At 44.9% G+C, this 15,353-nt stretch overlaps 1 protein-coding gene across 1 annotated transcript in view; it reads right to left on the bottom strand.

The window, feature by feature from the left end:
* Alpk2 (alpha kinase 2) overlaps nt 1-15,353 on the bottom strand; it is a 99,716-nt gene that overhangs the window by 73,025 nt on the left and 11,338 nt on the right. Inside the window, exon 3 of the mRNA XM_032885508.1 lies at nt 13,087-14,779. Coding sequence (XP_032741399.1) covers nt 13,087-14,779 — 1,693 coding nt within the window. The remainder of the gene's footprint in view (nt 1-13,086; nt 14,780-15,353) is intronic.

The following is a 15,353-nucleotide window of genomic DNA, read 5'->3' as shown; positions in this document are numbered from 1 at the left end:
AAGGCTATGCTTGCTCACCAGAACTAACAGCAAGCATTTTCAGCTCCAAGGATTTTTTCCCTTTTCTAAAAGAGAAAGAAAGAAAGAAAGAAAGAAAGAAAGAAAGAAAGAGGAAAAAAGGAATGAATGAATGAAAAGAAGGAAGAAATTTCGAGCTCCAAGTTTTGTTTCCTTTTCTAAAGAAAATCTGAGCACAGTGGAACAACCCATCCTTTTAATCCTGGTACTTATGAGGCAAAAACCAAAAGGATCTTTGTGAGTTCAAGGACAGCATCATCTACTTAGTAAAGTCTAGGCAAGCCAGATCTACATAGGGAAAACTTACCTAAAAAAATGAATTCCCTCTCCTTAAAATATTAAAACATCATCAATGCTTTCTTTCGTTGAATTCTCACCTCCTTCCCAGAAGTTAATCATTTCTGTGTTTTGGTTTCATACCCAGGAGTCTTAGTTAGAGCTTCATTGCTATGAAGAGACGCCATGACCAAGGCAATGCTTAATAAATGACAACATTTAATTGGGGCTGGCTTACAGCTTCAGAGGTGCAGTTCATTATAGTCATGGTGGGAAGCACAGCTACCTGCAGGCAGACATGGTGCTGGAGGAGCCTAGAGTTCTACATCTTAATTTGAAGGCAGCCAGGAGGAGACTCTGATTCCACACTGGGCAGACCTTAAAGCCGGCTCCCACAGTGACACACTTCCTCCAACCAGGCCACACCTACTCCAACAAGGCCACACCTACTCCAACAAGGCCACACCTACTCCAACCAGGCCACACCTACTCCAACAGGGCCACACCTACTCCAACAAGGCCACACCTACTCCAACCAGGCCACACTTCCTCCAACAAGGCCACACCTACTCCAACAAGGCCACACCTACTCCAACCAGGCCACACCTACTCCAACCAGGCCACACCTACTCCAACAAGGCCATACCTCCTAATGCTACTCCCCATGGTAAGCATTGAAACACTTGAATCTTTGAGGTTCAAACCTATTCAAACCACCACACCAGGACTGTATAGCTGGATCATATGTAGTTCTACTTTTAGTTTTAAAAGGAACCCTATTGATTTCCACAGTGGCTATACCAGTTGATATTTCTACCAGAAGTGTGTGAGGGTTTCTCGCTCCTCCCCACCCCCAGCACTTGTTTTCATTTGGTATAACAAATACTATGACAGATTGACTTTGGGACATAAACTGTACCATGTGGTATGTATTACTTTGGAATGTGCCTATGATAAGTTGTGATCCACCCATCATTTGAATGGGCTATATAGTCTGTTTATACATATCTCTCAACATTGCCTTTCAGGCATATCTGACCTGTGGCCCACACACATGGCTGTATGAAGCAGAAAGCAGTTATGAACGTGGCCAAACGCTAAATCATAGACTTATTTCAAACAGCACGAGATGTTTTGTGATCTGTTATTTGTTTTGCAACTGAGTCACAGTTCCCGATCATGAACTTTGATGGCATCGTGTGTGTCCGCAATAGCAGAAGCTTGGGCACACCTGATGAACTCCATAGCCCGTATGTCACAGGCTCCGTGGGAACATGGAAATGATTTGCTTAAAGGTAGATTCTGGGAAGTGAAACTGCTCCGTCACAGGCAACAGTGCTCCTACCTTTAAACAAGATGGCAAACTACACAGCTGCTGCCTTATGCCTGCATCCCGGATCTCAACCTCATTGTTCCATCCTTTGAGATCTCAAAACGAGCTTTGTCTCTGTCCCTGTCTGTCCTTCTGTCTGTCTGTCTCTCTCTCTCTGTGTGTGTGTGTGTGATATTTTTGTGTCTGTCTCTGTCTCTCTGTCTTTCTCCATGTCTCTGTGTGTGTGTGATATTTTTGTCTCTGTCCCTGTCTGTCTCTGTCTCTCTGTCTTTCTCCATGTCTCTCTGTGTGTGTATGTGTGTGTGTGTGTGTGTGTGTGTGTGTGTGCCTGTCTGTCTGTCCTCCCCCTCTGTGTGTGTGTATTCCACATGTGTGCAGAGGCCAGAAGAGGGGGTCAGATCCCCTGAAGCAAGAATTGTGAGCCACCTGATATGGGTGCTAGAAACTGAACCCCAGTCTCCTGTAAGAAGAGTGAGTCCCCTTAACTACCAAGCCATCTCTCTAGCCCCATAATTTTTAGTTTATTTTATCGGATGGGTAAAAGATATCTTTTCAAAGTTTGGGTACTCCTTGTTACCAGGAACCACAGTATCTCTTCCTGCTTATCGATCATAGGTCTTTTCTATTTATCTTAAAAAAAAACAAAAAACAAAAAACAAAGAACTTGTATAGTTTGGCGTCCATTGGGAGGTATTGCTATTTCCCCGTATGACGCCCAGCTGCCAGCATTGAGCGTGTTGCTGTTCCCTGAAGCGGAAAGGCTCTTTTTATTGTAAACCCATTTTCAGTGCAGAATTTGAGCCCTATGTTCTCCACTCATAAGGACTCATCTCTGTCTTGGTGGCTACTAGCACACTGTTCTGATTACCACGGATGTATCGTCTCCCTATTTGCGGTCAGTTAATTGAATGCCCTTTCCCCAGACTTGCTCTGAGGATACAAGCTTATCTTCAGTCACAGGAACAGAGCCAGTAAATCCTGCTCTCAGCTTCTAGTTCCACCCAAAGGCAGCAGCGAGGGCTGAGTTACCGGGACCCTCACGGTCCAGTGACCCTTCTCGGACCAGCTTCCCCTGCTGTCAGCCAGATCCCTGTTACTGTGCTCCTCAAAATAAACTCAGCTGCAAATAGCACACCTGTTCAGGATTAGTCACAATAAAGCAGGGTCTGAGTTTATTTCAGTCGCACAGACAGGTGAGGGGCTCTTACTCCTCCAGGGGTGAAAGATTAAGCTTCACAGGCCCCTGTCTTCCCATTGTAGTTTCCATACTGGGCAGTTTTTTACCAAAACACCCCAGACTGCAGTAGTCACCCTGGAGCGGCCTAATTAAGCACATAGCTTCTAAACAACACTGCCCTCAAGAGCCACCCAGGGAACTTACGTCTGATTAAGCAGAGAGAGTTTAAATCAGGGGTCTCTGTCAGGTCCCTCCCCTCAGAGATAGGGAAACCCTGTAGAAGAGGGGGAAGGAAGATCTAGGAGTCAGAGGGGATGGAGGACTTTAGAACACGACCCACCAAATCAACTAAGCAGGACTCAGATGGGCTCACAGAGACTGAAGCGGCAAACACGGGGCCTGCCTGGGTCTGCACCGGGTCTTCTGTGTGTACGCCATGGCTGTTAGCTTGGTGGTTTTGTGGGGCTCCTAATAGTGGGAGTGGGTGTATCTCTGACCCTGTGGCCTGCTCCTGGGATGATTTTCCTCCCATTTGATTGCCTTGGGCAGCCTCGGTGTAAGAGCCTTTGCTTATTATATCTTATTGTATCTTGTTGTATCTTATTGTATCTTGTTGTATCTTATCTTATTGTATCTTATTGTATCTTCTTATTGTATCTTATTTTATCTTGTTGTGTCCTGTTTGACTGTTGTCTTTTAGAGGCCTGCTCCATTACCATCATTAGAGAAGTAGTACTGAGTCATCTACCCTTCAGTTCTCCATTACCTCTGCTCAGCAGGGTTGAACTTGGAGCCCCCGGAATGCCCCTTGCCTCCTACTCTGTGTGGGCTCCAAGATTTTCTTTCCAGGCTGTGTCACAAGCTAGTCGAGCTTCCATCAAGGTACCCTGTCCAAGCCCTACCATGGGACTAGTGCACTACCATCAGAATCTCTGGAGCACAACTTGGACCTCTGTGTTCAGAAGGCACCACCTACAGTTCTGCAGCAGAGCTTGGCTCTTGTACCTTAGGGGTTAAAGAATCAACCGAAAGCTTTAATAGCTCTCAAAGCCCAAGCTTCCACTGACGGGAGTGGACTCTCTGTTGGTAGAACATAAGGAATGCCCAAAAGACTCCATGAATATTAAGGACAATTCCTTAAGATATTCATTCATTCATTCACTCATTCATTCACCATTGCCATGCTGAGGCTGAAAGCCACGCCTCCAGCACGATAGGTAAGCATTCTACCACTGTACTTCATCCTGCCCCCTTAAAAATCTTTCTAATCTAGGAAAGATGCTGTGCTCTGCCAATCAGGGATTCTGGAACCTCAGAGCCCACAGGGATCTCCTAGAGGATAGGGTTAAATGGAAACCTGACTCAGCCGGAAAGCCACAGGCTTGGAAAGCACGAACTTCTAACCAGATGACCCACAGATCTCACAGAGAGTTACAAGCCTGTGAGCATTGTTTTGTTCAGTCGCTTACACCTAAAACGTTGAAAGCAGTCAGGGAGCCTGATCAGGATCTTACCATCCAGGTGGAAAATGGGGTTTGACAGAAGTGGCTCAATGGCCTCATGATTGAAAACAAAACAAACGTTTGTGTTCCTCTCTGGGTCCGCCTTGGAGTGATGTTGACAAGAGGCTCAACTGCCACGTGCTGTGGGAGATGAGCCAGGGTAGCCTCTGCCCTTGCTGTCATTGTCACCAGAGTGGGAGCCACTGTTCATCGTGCAACCTGTCTGACAAGAAGGTTTAGATGCCTGCTTTCATTTCTCCCGCCCTCCTGGCCCTCAGAATTATTTGCTAGAGACTTACAATGTATCCTGCCTGTTGGCAGGTCAGTCAATACAGATTTCAAACTTAGATATGCCGGCTTTTTGTGTTACCTCCAAGCACTCAGACGTACAGTGAGTTTCATACATACCTCCAGGGGTTCAAATCTGCTTAATACAGGAGATGAACAGCCGCAGCACAACTGGGAACCAGTTGGGGAAGGAGGCAGCTGGCAGACAGAAATCTATTACTCAGTAGGAACTGCACTGTGTAAACTTCAAGGTTTGTGTATCTATGTGTCTATCTCAGTGGTTCTCAACCTTCCTTCTGCTGTGACTTTTAATTCAGTTCCTCATGTCGTAGCAAGCTCCCCACCCCCAACCATGGAATTTTTTCATTGCTACTTCATAAGTGTAATTTGCTACATTTATGACTTGTAATATAGATGTCCAACGGTCTTAGACAACCCTTATGAAAGGGCCACTCCCAAAGGAATTGAGACCTACAGGTTGAGAACTGCTCAATCACCATTTTGTTTTAGTTCGGGTTTGGGGGTTTGTTGGGACTTTCTAAGACAGGATTTTTATATGTTCAGACCATCCTTGACTTTACTACATAGCTAGCCCACAGTGACATGGAATTTTCTATCCTCTTGGCTCAGCCCACTGTGGGCAGCACCATTACCTAGGCAAATGGTATTGAATTGTATGAGAACAGAGAAGTGGAGCTGAGCATAAGCAAGCAAGTGGGCTGCACATATTCACCTGCTCTCACCTGTGGGTGTGATGTGACTAACTGCTCTAAGTGTGACGTCCCTGTGCTATGGGATTATGAATCAAACAACCCCCTTCTTCCCTAAGTTGCTTTTCGTCCAAGTATTTTATACAGCATCGGGAACGAAAATAGAGCACCTAGCATTGGCCTCGGAGAAATAAGAACTTAACAGATGTGGTACTCATGACAAGAAAACCCAAATGTTCTTTAGCCAGGAAGTCATTAAGTAAACTCCAGGACTCACTCGCAAACCTCACACGAGACTACTTAGCGAGAAAAGACAAGGACTTCTGACACACATAACTTGGATGAGTCCTGGAACTGTGCTAAGGGGATAAATTCCTAGGAGATTATGTACTTTCTGATTCAAGCTGTATAGGATTTTAGGATTGAAGGATAGATTACCAGAGAATAGAGGAGAGGGCAGCAAGGAGATGTGGGTGCAGCTAGTTACATAGTTCATGGAGACCAAGACGTCTTTATGATGACACTGTTCCGAATCATTTCTTATGTGAATATACAGTTGTCTCAAGAAAATTCAATAAATACCAGTAAGAAAACATTTGTGGCTGGCCCTCAAGAAGTCTTTGGTAAAGGAAGCATCATGAGTGGAGATGTAGTTCAGAGGTAGCGTCCTTGCTGACTGTATGCAAAATCTTAGGTTTGATCCTTAGCATGGACAAAAATCTAACAACAAAAGCAAAACAGGAGATAAATAATAAAATAAAAATAGTAATACCATTACTTATTAATTGCGTCGGGCACATAGCAGATCACCTTGAACCCTTCAGACATTGCTGATGTTTTTGTTTGCATTTCTTTTTTTAATTTTGTTTTTGTTTTTGAGATAGGCCACCAAACCTGTAACCTTGGCTATCCTGGAACTCACTATGTAGACCAGGCTCGTCTTGAACTTACAGAGATATGCAGATACTTTTTAAAAAAAAAAAAAGATTTCCGTATTCTTATTATTTTACATGTATGTCTGAGTACCTACATACATGTCTGTGTAACGTGTGTGCCTGGAGCTTGAGGAAGTCAAAAGAGGGTGTTGGATCTCCTGGAGCGGGAGTTACAGGGATATTATAAAAACTATTTGTTTTACAGGTGAGAAAACAAGCGCTGAGAGAGCTTACATCATCATAGGAAATAACAGGGCAGTGAGCAAATCGAGGGCTCAAGCCTACACTCTGCTCATGGGAGACACATCTGGGTGGATGTCTGCACCAAACCCTATACATCAGGATCATTTCTGTTACATCGTGTGCTGAGGCTGTGATTTTGAAGTCTGGGGTACAGTAGCATAGTAGGCAAAATATCTTCTTCCTCCTTCCCAAGCCCACAGAGCATTTGCTGTTATGGATGGTCTGGGCAACGTCCACATTCAATTTCCCTTCCTTCCCTTATTACGTTGGAAACTTCTGCCCTTCTTCTTCAAGGAAGCACTTAGTGGGCTGTGTTTGGCTTTCCTGAACGGCAGCATCATCCTTTCTATACTCCAGGGGCCATTATTGAAGAAGGTACCTGAACACACACCACGATACCACAGCAATGAGACAACCGAGACAGCTACGGAGTGGCTAACAGGGTGAGTGTCTGTACAGGATGGGCTCACCAGGCAAAGTGGGGGTGTGTAAACTACATAGGGAAACAAGACTTTTCTGAACGCTGTTCAGAATGGCTTGTAATTCGATACTCATGAATGATCTCTTTCTGAAACCACAGATAGCCCAAATGCAGTTTGGAGGGTGGGGAGCTACTGTACACAGAATGACGGCAAGAGTGCCGTGGCTTCCTCTGAAAGGACAATTCATAGGGAAGGAGAAAGCAAAAACGTATTGAGGAGAGCCTCCCTGGCAAACAGGACTGGCACCTGCTCCCACGACCTCCCCAGGGGCAGCAAGCACTCGTGGTTGATTTCTTCTCTGAACTAAGCTATTGTTCTTATTAACACCAAGAGGTGTTCGGAGCAATATTGGAACACTATGGTGGTAGATTTCAAGGTGAACAGGACCTGTCCACTGTTTGTGAAGTTTCTGCCAAGCTTACATTGTCCCCCACACACACACTTACGCCTTTATTTACAGCACCCCTCTAAGTATAAAGGATCAGAATGAAGGGTCCCCTAAGTATTCCTAATCATGACTGTGGGGATCAAACGCTGCAGCACACTGATGAGACATTCCACAAGATGGCTACATCTTCACTGGCACTGGACAAGCATATGACTTTGGTCCTCTGTAACTGCTGAGCCCCCTCCTGCCAGGGCTGGAGGGAAACTGGGTTTGGGTCTGGTGTGGGAGCATGGAGAGAACTTGGTATCCGTGTTTGTGTGGACCCGCCCACCACCTGACAATGCTGGTAATTGCTTGGGTGCCACTCCCTTCTCAGGAGTGGCCGAGGTTGGGAAGGCAGCCTGCAGAGCAGTACCAGCTGGCGTACCTATTCCTTAGGCTCCTGCTGGATTAGCAGGTCTGAGGGTCTGGAGGACCCTCCCAACGCAGCACTGCTGAAGCCACAGCCCAGTATTCACCAGGACGGAGAGCCCCACCCCACACGTAGGTGGAGAAACCCCACTTCCAGGATTATGGCCCCTCCACCTGGCATGAGACGACCCATGGCCACAAATTGGCCTCTTCCCTGCTGGAGGGACACCTACAGACACGCTCCCTTCAGGGATAGGAGCCCTTCCACCAGCACTTACAGTCCCACTTCCCCACGGAATGTGTTCACCAAGACACTAAAGGCTGAAGTCGTACTTGGATCACTAGTGTTCAGGAGGGAATCCGGGTGCAAGGTGATTGCTCCAGAACAGGAATTCTTAAACTTTTTGCTTTCCCAATTCCTTTTTAGCACAAGAGATTGCATATGAACATATATATATATATATATATATACACACACACACATATACATATATATACACACATATATATACATACACATATGTATGTATATATATACACACATGCATACATACATATGCATATATATGTTTATATGTGTGTAAATAAATGCTTCATTTGTATACTTATTTTATGTACATATATACATATAAAAATATGCACATATATACATATATATGCACATAAAACAAGTATACAAATCAAGCATTTACTAATAATACACAACAAAGAAATATATTTTTGCTTCAATCTTTCGCTAAATATACAGTGTTACCCTCGTTACAAACCAAATTTACACAGTAAGGGTATGGCTATGCCTTCTTTTTTTTTTTTTTTTTTTTTTTTTTTTTTTTACCTAAAATGAAATATCGATTGGATAGTTGATGCTACAAGAGGGAGAGCAACTTGAATGATCCTTCAGAGTTAGTGGCTATTTTGATTTTATACTTGTCAATGCTGAGAACGCCACTTTGCATACACATGTAATACAAGGTGGCAAAATTACTTTTAGACTCTTCCTGGAAAAAAAAATCTATATTCTGTCCCAACCCCAAGCTAAAATTGATTTAAGGATTTGTGTGTGTTTGTGCGTTCCTAGTGGAGAGATGTATGTGCATGTGTGGGGTTCAAAGGCCAACATCTTCCTCAGTTCACTGTCCACCTTGATATTTCTAAGGTTTACTTTAATTATTGCTAAATTATGTGTACGTATGTGAGAGACGTGTAGAGTACATGTGTGTGAGTTCAGATGCCTGCAGAGGGCAAAGCCATGGGATCCCCTGGAACTGTGAGACACCTTGAACCCTGATCCTCTGCAAGAGCAGTATGTGCTCTTAACCACTGGGCCATCTCTCAGGCCCTGAACTTAAGTTTTTTGAGACGTCTCTCTCTGAACCTAGAGCTTGCCAATTCAGTTGTATTATGCAAGCCCAAGGAGCTTTCTGTCTTTACCTCACAGTGCTAGAACTATAGGTATCCCAAGTCTTTGCACCGGGGCTGGGGATCAAACTCGGGTCCTCATGTTAGTGCAAGGAGCACTTTACTGATCTCCACAGTCCGCCGTTGGTTACTTGGTTCCTGTTTTGTTTTGTTTTTATGAAACTCAAGTCAATAAGACCAAGTCAATAAGACCAAACATCATAGCACAATATGATCCAAAGACACACTAATTTGATGTTATTGATGAAAAAATATAGAGTAGGAAAATATTGATAGCCGAGGTTTCCACATTTATTCGTATTTCTATGCGAGCAGAAAACTGCATACGTACGGTAAAAATACTGAAGTTCCTAAGCTGCAAAAGCCTCCATCTGAGCTGAGGGGCTTCACATGGCAGCATTCGTTGGCACTGTGTGGGGTGCTGGCAAGCCCAGCATGACTCTACACATGTGTGTTCCGGCCCAGGGCTACACTTGGGCCAGTTGCATTGTTACAGTTACAAACACCCCTGATATATTAATGTATATATAATATGATTATATTGTGATATATTATACCTGTATTTATATTCGTGTGCATAATGTAATTAATGTATTTGATTTTGAATTAATTTTTGGTTGATACATACTCGCTAACCTTTTACCATTGCTAAACTTTACCTGACCCCACCCCCACATTCACCGTGGGGGTCACGACCCACAGTTTATGCAGCTGGACTATAGAATAAACCAACCCATTACCAGAACTAGAAGAGCCCACGGACGTGCATGCTGTTTGTGGAAGGTTGACAACAGCATCTTACATTGAGCTAAGGGAAGAACGCGCTCAGGTAAGGAAAGACGGTGAGGTAATCAGTAGTCATCAGAATCCTACCTAACCAGGCAGTTAATCCCCTACTTGATCACTTGATGGTTGAGTGCTTATTACGTGGCCGCCATGACTCCTGGTACAACGCACACTGAACAAATGCAGCTCCCCCAGGTAGCTAGCTCACTTTCTAGGATTAGAGCTAATTCCTCGTCAGCAAGATTCTTCACTCCCAGGACCTGAGACCACACACCCATACTGTACACTGGTAGTCTCAGGACCTCAAAAAGAAATGCAAATCTCTCTGGGGCGAAGTGAGGCAGACACAGCCCTTCTGAACTCAAAGCGTGGGTAGCTACTCCAGTGTGGCTGGGGAAAGAAACCTAAGATGGGTGGATTTTCAGGCCGTGGCTCTGGAGCAGGCGCTCCGAACCAAGATGAAGAGCTGGCAGTGTGACCCTGGATGAGGATTCAAGTTAGCCTGGGGTACCCTTCTCTATTTTCCACTCCCAAACTGGAAGAAGCTTTGGAATCTTCCATAAATGTAGAGAAACTGGGGGCTTTCCAGCCCTAGCTTTGGTCAGTAACTATTTCAAGACAACACCTAAGAAGATGGCTTTGCATTGGGAAAGAAACAAGGGAAGACAGAAAGTAAAGACAGCTTAGGCACTCATGTGTCAGACGAGAGTTATTCTGCAAGAGGCCCTTACAGAATAACACAGGCAATTAGAGGCAAGGAATTTTCCTTAGAACACTAAACCTGATGTACAATGAAGACAAAATACTAACTGATAAGCTGCCATTCACTTCCTACCATGAAACAGCTCAAGGTAAGTGGATCAGTCTAGACTCGAGGGTGGGAGAGCTTACTAATATGAATCCTAAGACACGGTTTTTAAATCACTTAAAAATCCATAGGTGTGTAAGCCTCAAGAGTCAGAGAATATTTAAAATTTCTCCAGACTTAGTTATGGAAAAAAGTAATTTTTCCCTGCACCATATTATCTAAGGTTTCCTATAATTCCCAGTGACCCCCATATTTCTGGATCAAATTTGCTATAATAATTAGCCATTTGCTATCTGTTGGCCATGTTTTATAATTTGTACTTAAATAGGGACTTTTCACATGGCTAAAAGAATCTGCATTTTTACATATGCCAATCCCAGAGGGGATAATCTTCTGGCTTTAATCTAAAGAGAAGAAATAACACTGATAGGAACATCCCACTTTTGCTTCAGGCTACACTGGACTGCTTGCTAATGGCCAGTTTCCATTTGAGTTTCTAGCTGTCCCTCGTGTGAAAAGTCAGCTTTGTTACTGACCAGTGCAAGGTGTGGCACAGGCCCACACCCTGCAGAACATGCAGTTCTCCAGTCAGAGTTCTAAACAAGAAAGTCATGATAATCATTAATCACCTAATCACACCACAAACCGGCAGTCAAGGTCGGATGGAAACTGATTCACAAAGACGTCTGACAGACGTTGGCCCCAAAGACTGTGCATTTTATTTAGCCACAGTTTCAGTAAAGCAGTGGACTTGCTGAATTGCTCATTTGCAGTTCAGGTCAAGGCACAAACCTGAGGAAAGCAGGGGTCCCTTCCTTCTTCTCTGCATTAAATAGGACTAGCACCTACCTCTCACAGAAATGAGTCTAAAGCCCACTTTGTCAGTGACCCCCTTCCCTTCCTCTGCTCCCTCTATGTGAGCCAGCATGTCGTGCCCGCATCCTCGAATAGAAAAGGTAATCTATAAGGAAACATGTTCTAACTGCACAAACCACTGTAGAGAGCTGCTCAGCTGGGAAAGAGGGCGCTTATGACCAGAAAGAGACGGGCTGCATTTAATGACATGAAAGGTTATCACTGACACTTCAAGACTAAACCCTTGTTTAAATAGTACCGGGTTCCTGTTTCAGATTCCCAGGTAGTACACAATGTGAGCTTCTCTGCAAATTTATGGGGAAGGAATGACAAGAGGTATATAAAAGAGTAACAATAGTAAGAGAGGAGATGGATGGCTAGATGGATGAGTGGATGGATGGATGATGGATGGATGGAAGGGTGGGTGGGTGGGTGGATGGATGGATGGATGGGTGGGTGGATGGATGGATGGGTGGGTGGGTGGATGGATGGATGGGTGGATGGGTGGGTGGGTGGATGGATGGATGAATGGATGGATGGGTGAGTGGATAGATGGATGTATCTCCAGATAGATAGGTCTGTGCATATAAGCATACATACAGATATTGCTAAAGATATTTGTTTCTAAAATCAAATCAGGACCACAGTACACAATCAGTTCAAAACTCATCTGGAACTTGTTATAAACTATATAATTAAAAATGCAAGTGGTAAACGAAACCTAGTATTTATTCTCCACGCATTCCTACAATTCTCCATTCCTCTAAATTCTGTCTCTTTCAAATCAACACTAAAATCAGACCCAAATTATTATTAGGGGATAATACATTTTCCTTTTGGCACTTTCCTGGCCCTCTTATATGCTGTGGTCTAAGGAAAGCAAAATAAAGCAAACTTCTAATCAAAAACTTCCTATCAGACGGCAAGATCGACTGCCTACTTTCTCCAGTGTGGCAAATGGATCCTGTACGTTTTTTCAGTCCGAAGTCAACTGTTTTTTAAAAAAAAATATCTGAAAAAAAATGACCAAAAAGAATGGGTTCCCCCTCCCCTTAAAGTCTGTACCTTTCCTTTTACTTAGGAAGGTTTGAGAGTGGCGGGCACAGCCTACCTAGTAAAACCCATGCAGCAGGCAAAATATCAGGTTTCTTTTTCCAGCTGTCCAGAGCCCCATTAGAGCTTCTCACCCCCACGACTCTTATGCTATAATTAGGATGGCTTAGGGTTTATCTGGGCCTTTTTTCAAAGCCAGATTTCCTTCCTCCCCGAAGAAACAGCAGCTGTCTCTCGCAAGTGCCCCGACAGCACTGGAATATATATTTTGATTTACATTATAGTATAAAGAATTACGAGTGTGAAGTGAAGAACACCACACACACACACACACACACACACACACACACACACACACACACACACACCCACCTTTTGGAGTTTTTCAAAAGCGGATCTTACCTGAAGACGGCCGGTCCGGTCTGGAATCTGGCTTGCTTCAGATAACGTACTAAGCAGTGCTCCTCCTCCCTCGAAGCTGCTATCCCCTTCCTCTGAAAGTGGGTCTGCTGGTGGCCGAGGGGTTTTGGAGTCTTGCTCTGCGGGAAGAGGAATACACACTTCTCGGAAGTGGGGATTCCAGCCAGGAGCTCCCGTCTCTGTGTGTGCAGGTCCTTGTCCATAGCTCCCGGTTAAGGGCTGCCTTGTTGGTTCCTTGGGAAGGGGATCAAGAGTGCCTTTTGGGGGACCGTCTTTCAGCAGCTGCTTCTTGACATTTGCCTTCATTCCGGGCCACCTCGCCCTGGTGGGTCTCAGGGCTGTCTTCCTGTTGCCTGGGTACTTTTCTTCCGTGCGTTCCCCAGCCAGGCTTTTCAAACCCTGCTTCGCCTCTGACTTATCTGAGCCCCCAGACAAGGGCTTCACCGATGCCTCTGTCTCTGCCTTATCCATGGTCTGTAGATTGTCACTGGAGAATTCCTCTCCTGCTTCAGGCTTGTCTCTGGTTTCTCCCCGAATTCCTGAACAATCATTTTCAACAGCCTCAGAAGCAGTGGGTACGGGAGCCCTCCCCGGTTCTGTCATTGTAGCTACTCCATCCTGGTGAGGTCCCAGGGTAAGAGTCATTTCTGAATGCAGGGGCAATGGGCTATGCCTGGAGGTTCCGCTGCTCCTGTCCCCCACTTCCTGGGGTTGTGAGCGATAGCTACAGAAGCCAGTGGCGACATTCATAGACCACATGCCACCCGACACCTGAGGCCCACAACCCATTTCACTGAAGAAATGCTCACACCCACCGGGACCACACTCATTGAATTCCATCTCTTCGTCATCGCTTTCTAATAAAAAAACTCGGTCAGTCCCCTGCAGGCTCCTTTGCCAAACCGCATTAGAGTAATCCGTCATAACATCGGAACATTCCAGATACTCCAGGTCATCATCCGAAAATTCTTCCGTGTAGGTTAGGGTTATCTCTGGGCAAAGTTCGTAGTCACTGTCAGAGTCTTCGCTGGAAACCTGGGGTCCCAGCTGCATGTCGATGGAGTTGCTGTCGCTGGGGTAAGGATACAGGGTTGCCTCGGGCAGTGGAAGACTGAAACTGATGTATTTCTGTGCTTTGGGGGTTTGGTGACTAGGGGTGACACTCTCATTAGGTTCTTCATGTCCTAGGCCATCACCAGTTAACCCTGACACAGTGGCATGGGCCGTCCTGAGCTGGGATACATCTTGCTTCTCAATATTTGAATTAAAGGAACTTGCTTGCATGTTATCTGAATTGAAAGGCTCTGTCCTTTGTCTTGTCTCTTTAACATATTGGGGGTTCTCAGAATTGGAAACACCAGAGTCATGACTGACCACTATCTGGGGTGAGCACGAGGGGTCGAATTTGTCTGGGGAGGAATGAGTTGGCATGTAAGCCCCTGGGGCCATACTTTCTTCTGTTTTACAAGGGTTCCATTTCTCGTCTGTTTGGTGTGTGCTGTCTTCTTCACGTATCTCTGTTTCACGCTCCCCAGCCACGTCCCTGCCACCTCCTGGATCAGGAGAGACCTGTGGGTCCTGCAGACACTGGACCTCGAGGGAGGCTGAACAGCAGATCATCCCCACGCAGCTTCTCGCTGAGACCTGATAAACAGCAGCGTCGCTCTGGGCACAGCTAGGAAGAAGATACACAGGTAGGTAAGTGGGGGCTTACACACCGACATCTGTCACATCTTCTTGTTGGAGAAAAAGTCCAGCTCAAAGAATACTAAGAAGGAATTCTTTTTATATCCCACTTTTTTTTAAAATCTAGCTGTTTAAGTTAGCTTTAGTGCTTGTGAATTTCAAAGAGCATTGTGCGTGTGAATTTCAAAGACAGTATACACTAGAAATAAAGTCATTCTACTGCAGCGTTCTAAAACAGCGCTGGAAACAGAAGCTCTTTTTAAAGACCACACCAAGAAGGCACACAACTTTGAAAAATAATGTCTTACTTTTTTGAGACTAATATAATTATGTCATTTCCCCTTCTGTTCCTCCCTCCAAGAAGAGCTATTTCTTAGCAAGAACATCCATATATATAACAACATCACAATAGGGTTATATGTAGAAAGGTCATTTCTCCCTTGAAATGACTAAAAAAATCTAATTCACAGCCATGAGCTCCAGTGGCTGGAAACCTCTGTCCACATGTCACCTTGACTAATGGATCAGGCCAGGTGTCCTGCTTTGGCCCAGCAGGAAAGAAC

This window comes from Rattus rattus, chromosome 15, assembly GCF_011064425.1.
Source record: "Rattus rattus isolate New Zealand chromosome 15, Rrattus_CSIRO_v1, whole genome shotgun sequence".
Classification (NCBI taxonomy): domain Eukaryota; kingdom Metazoa; phylum Chordata; class Mammalia; order Rodentia; family Muridae; genus Rattus; species Rattus rattus.
Note: the sequence above shows the minus strand (reverse complement) of the source record. Positions and strands in the feature narration are given on the sequence as shown.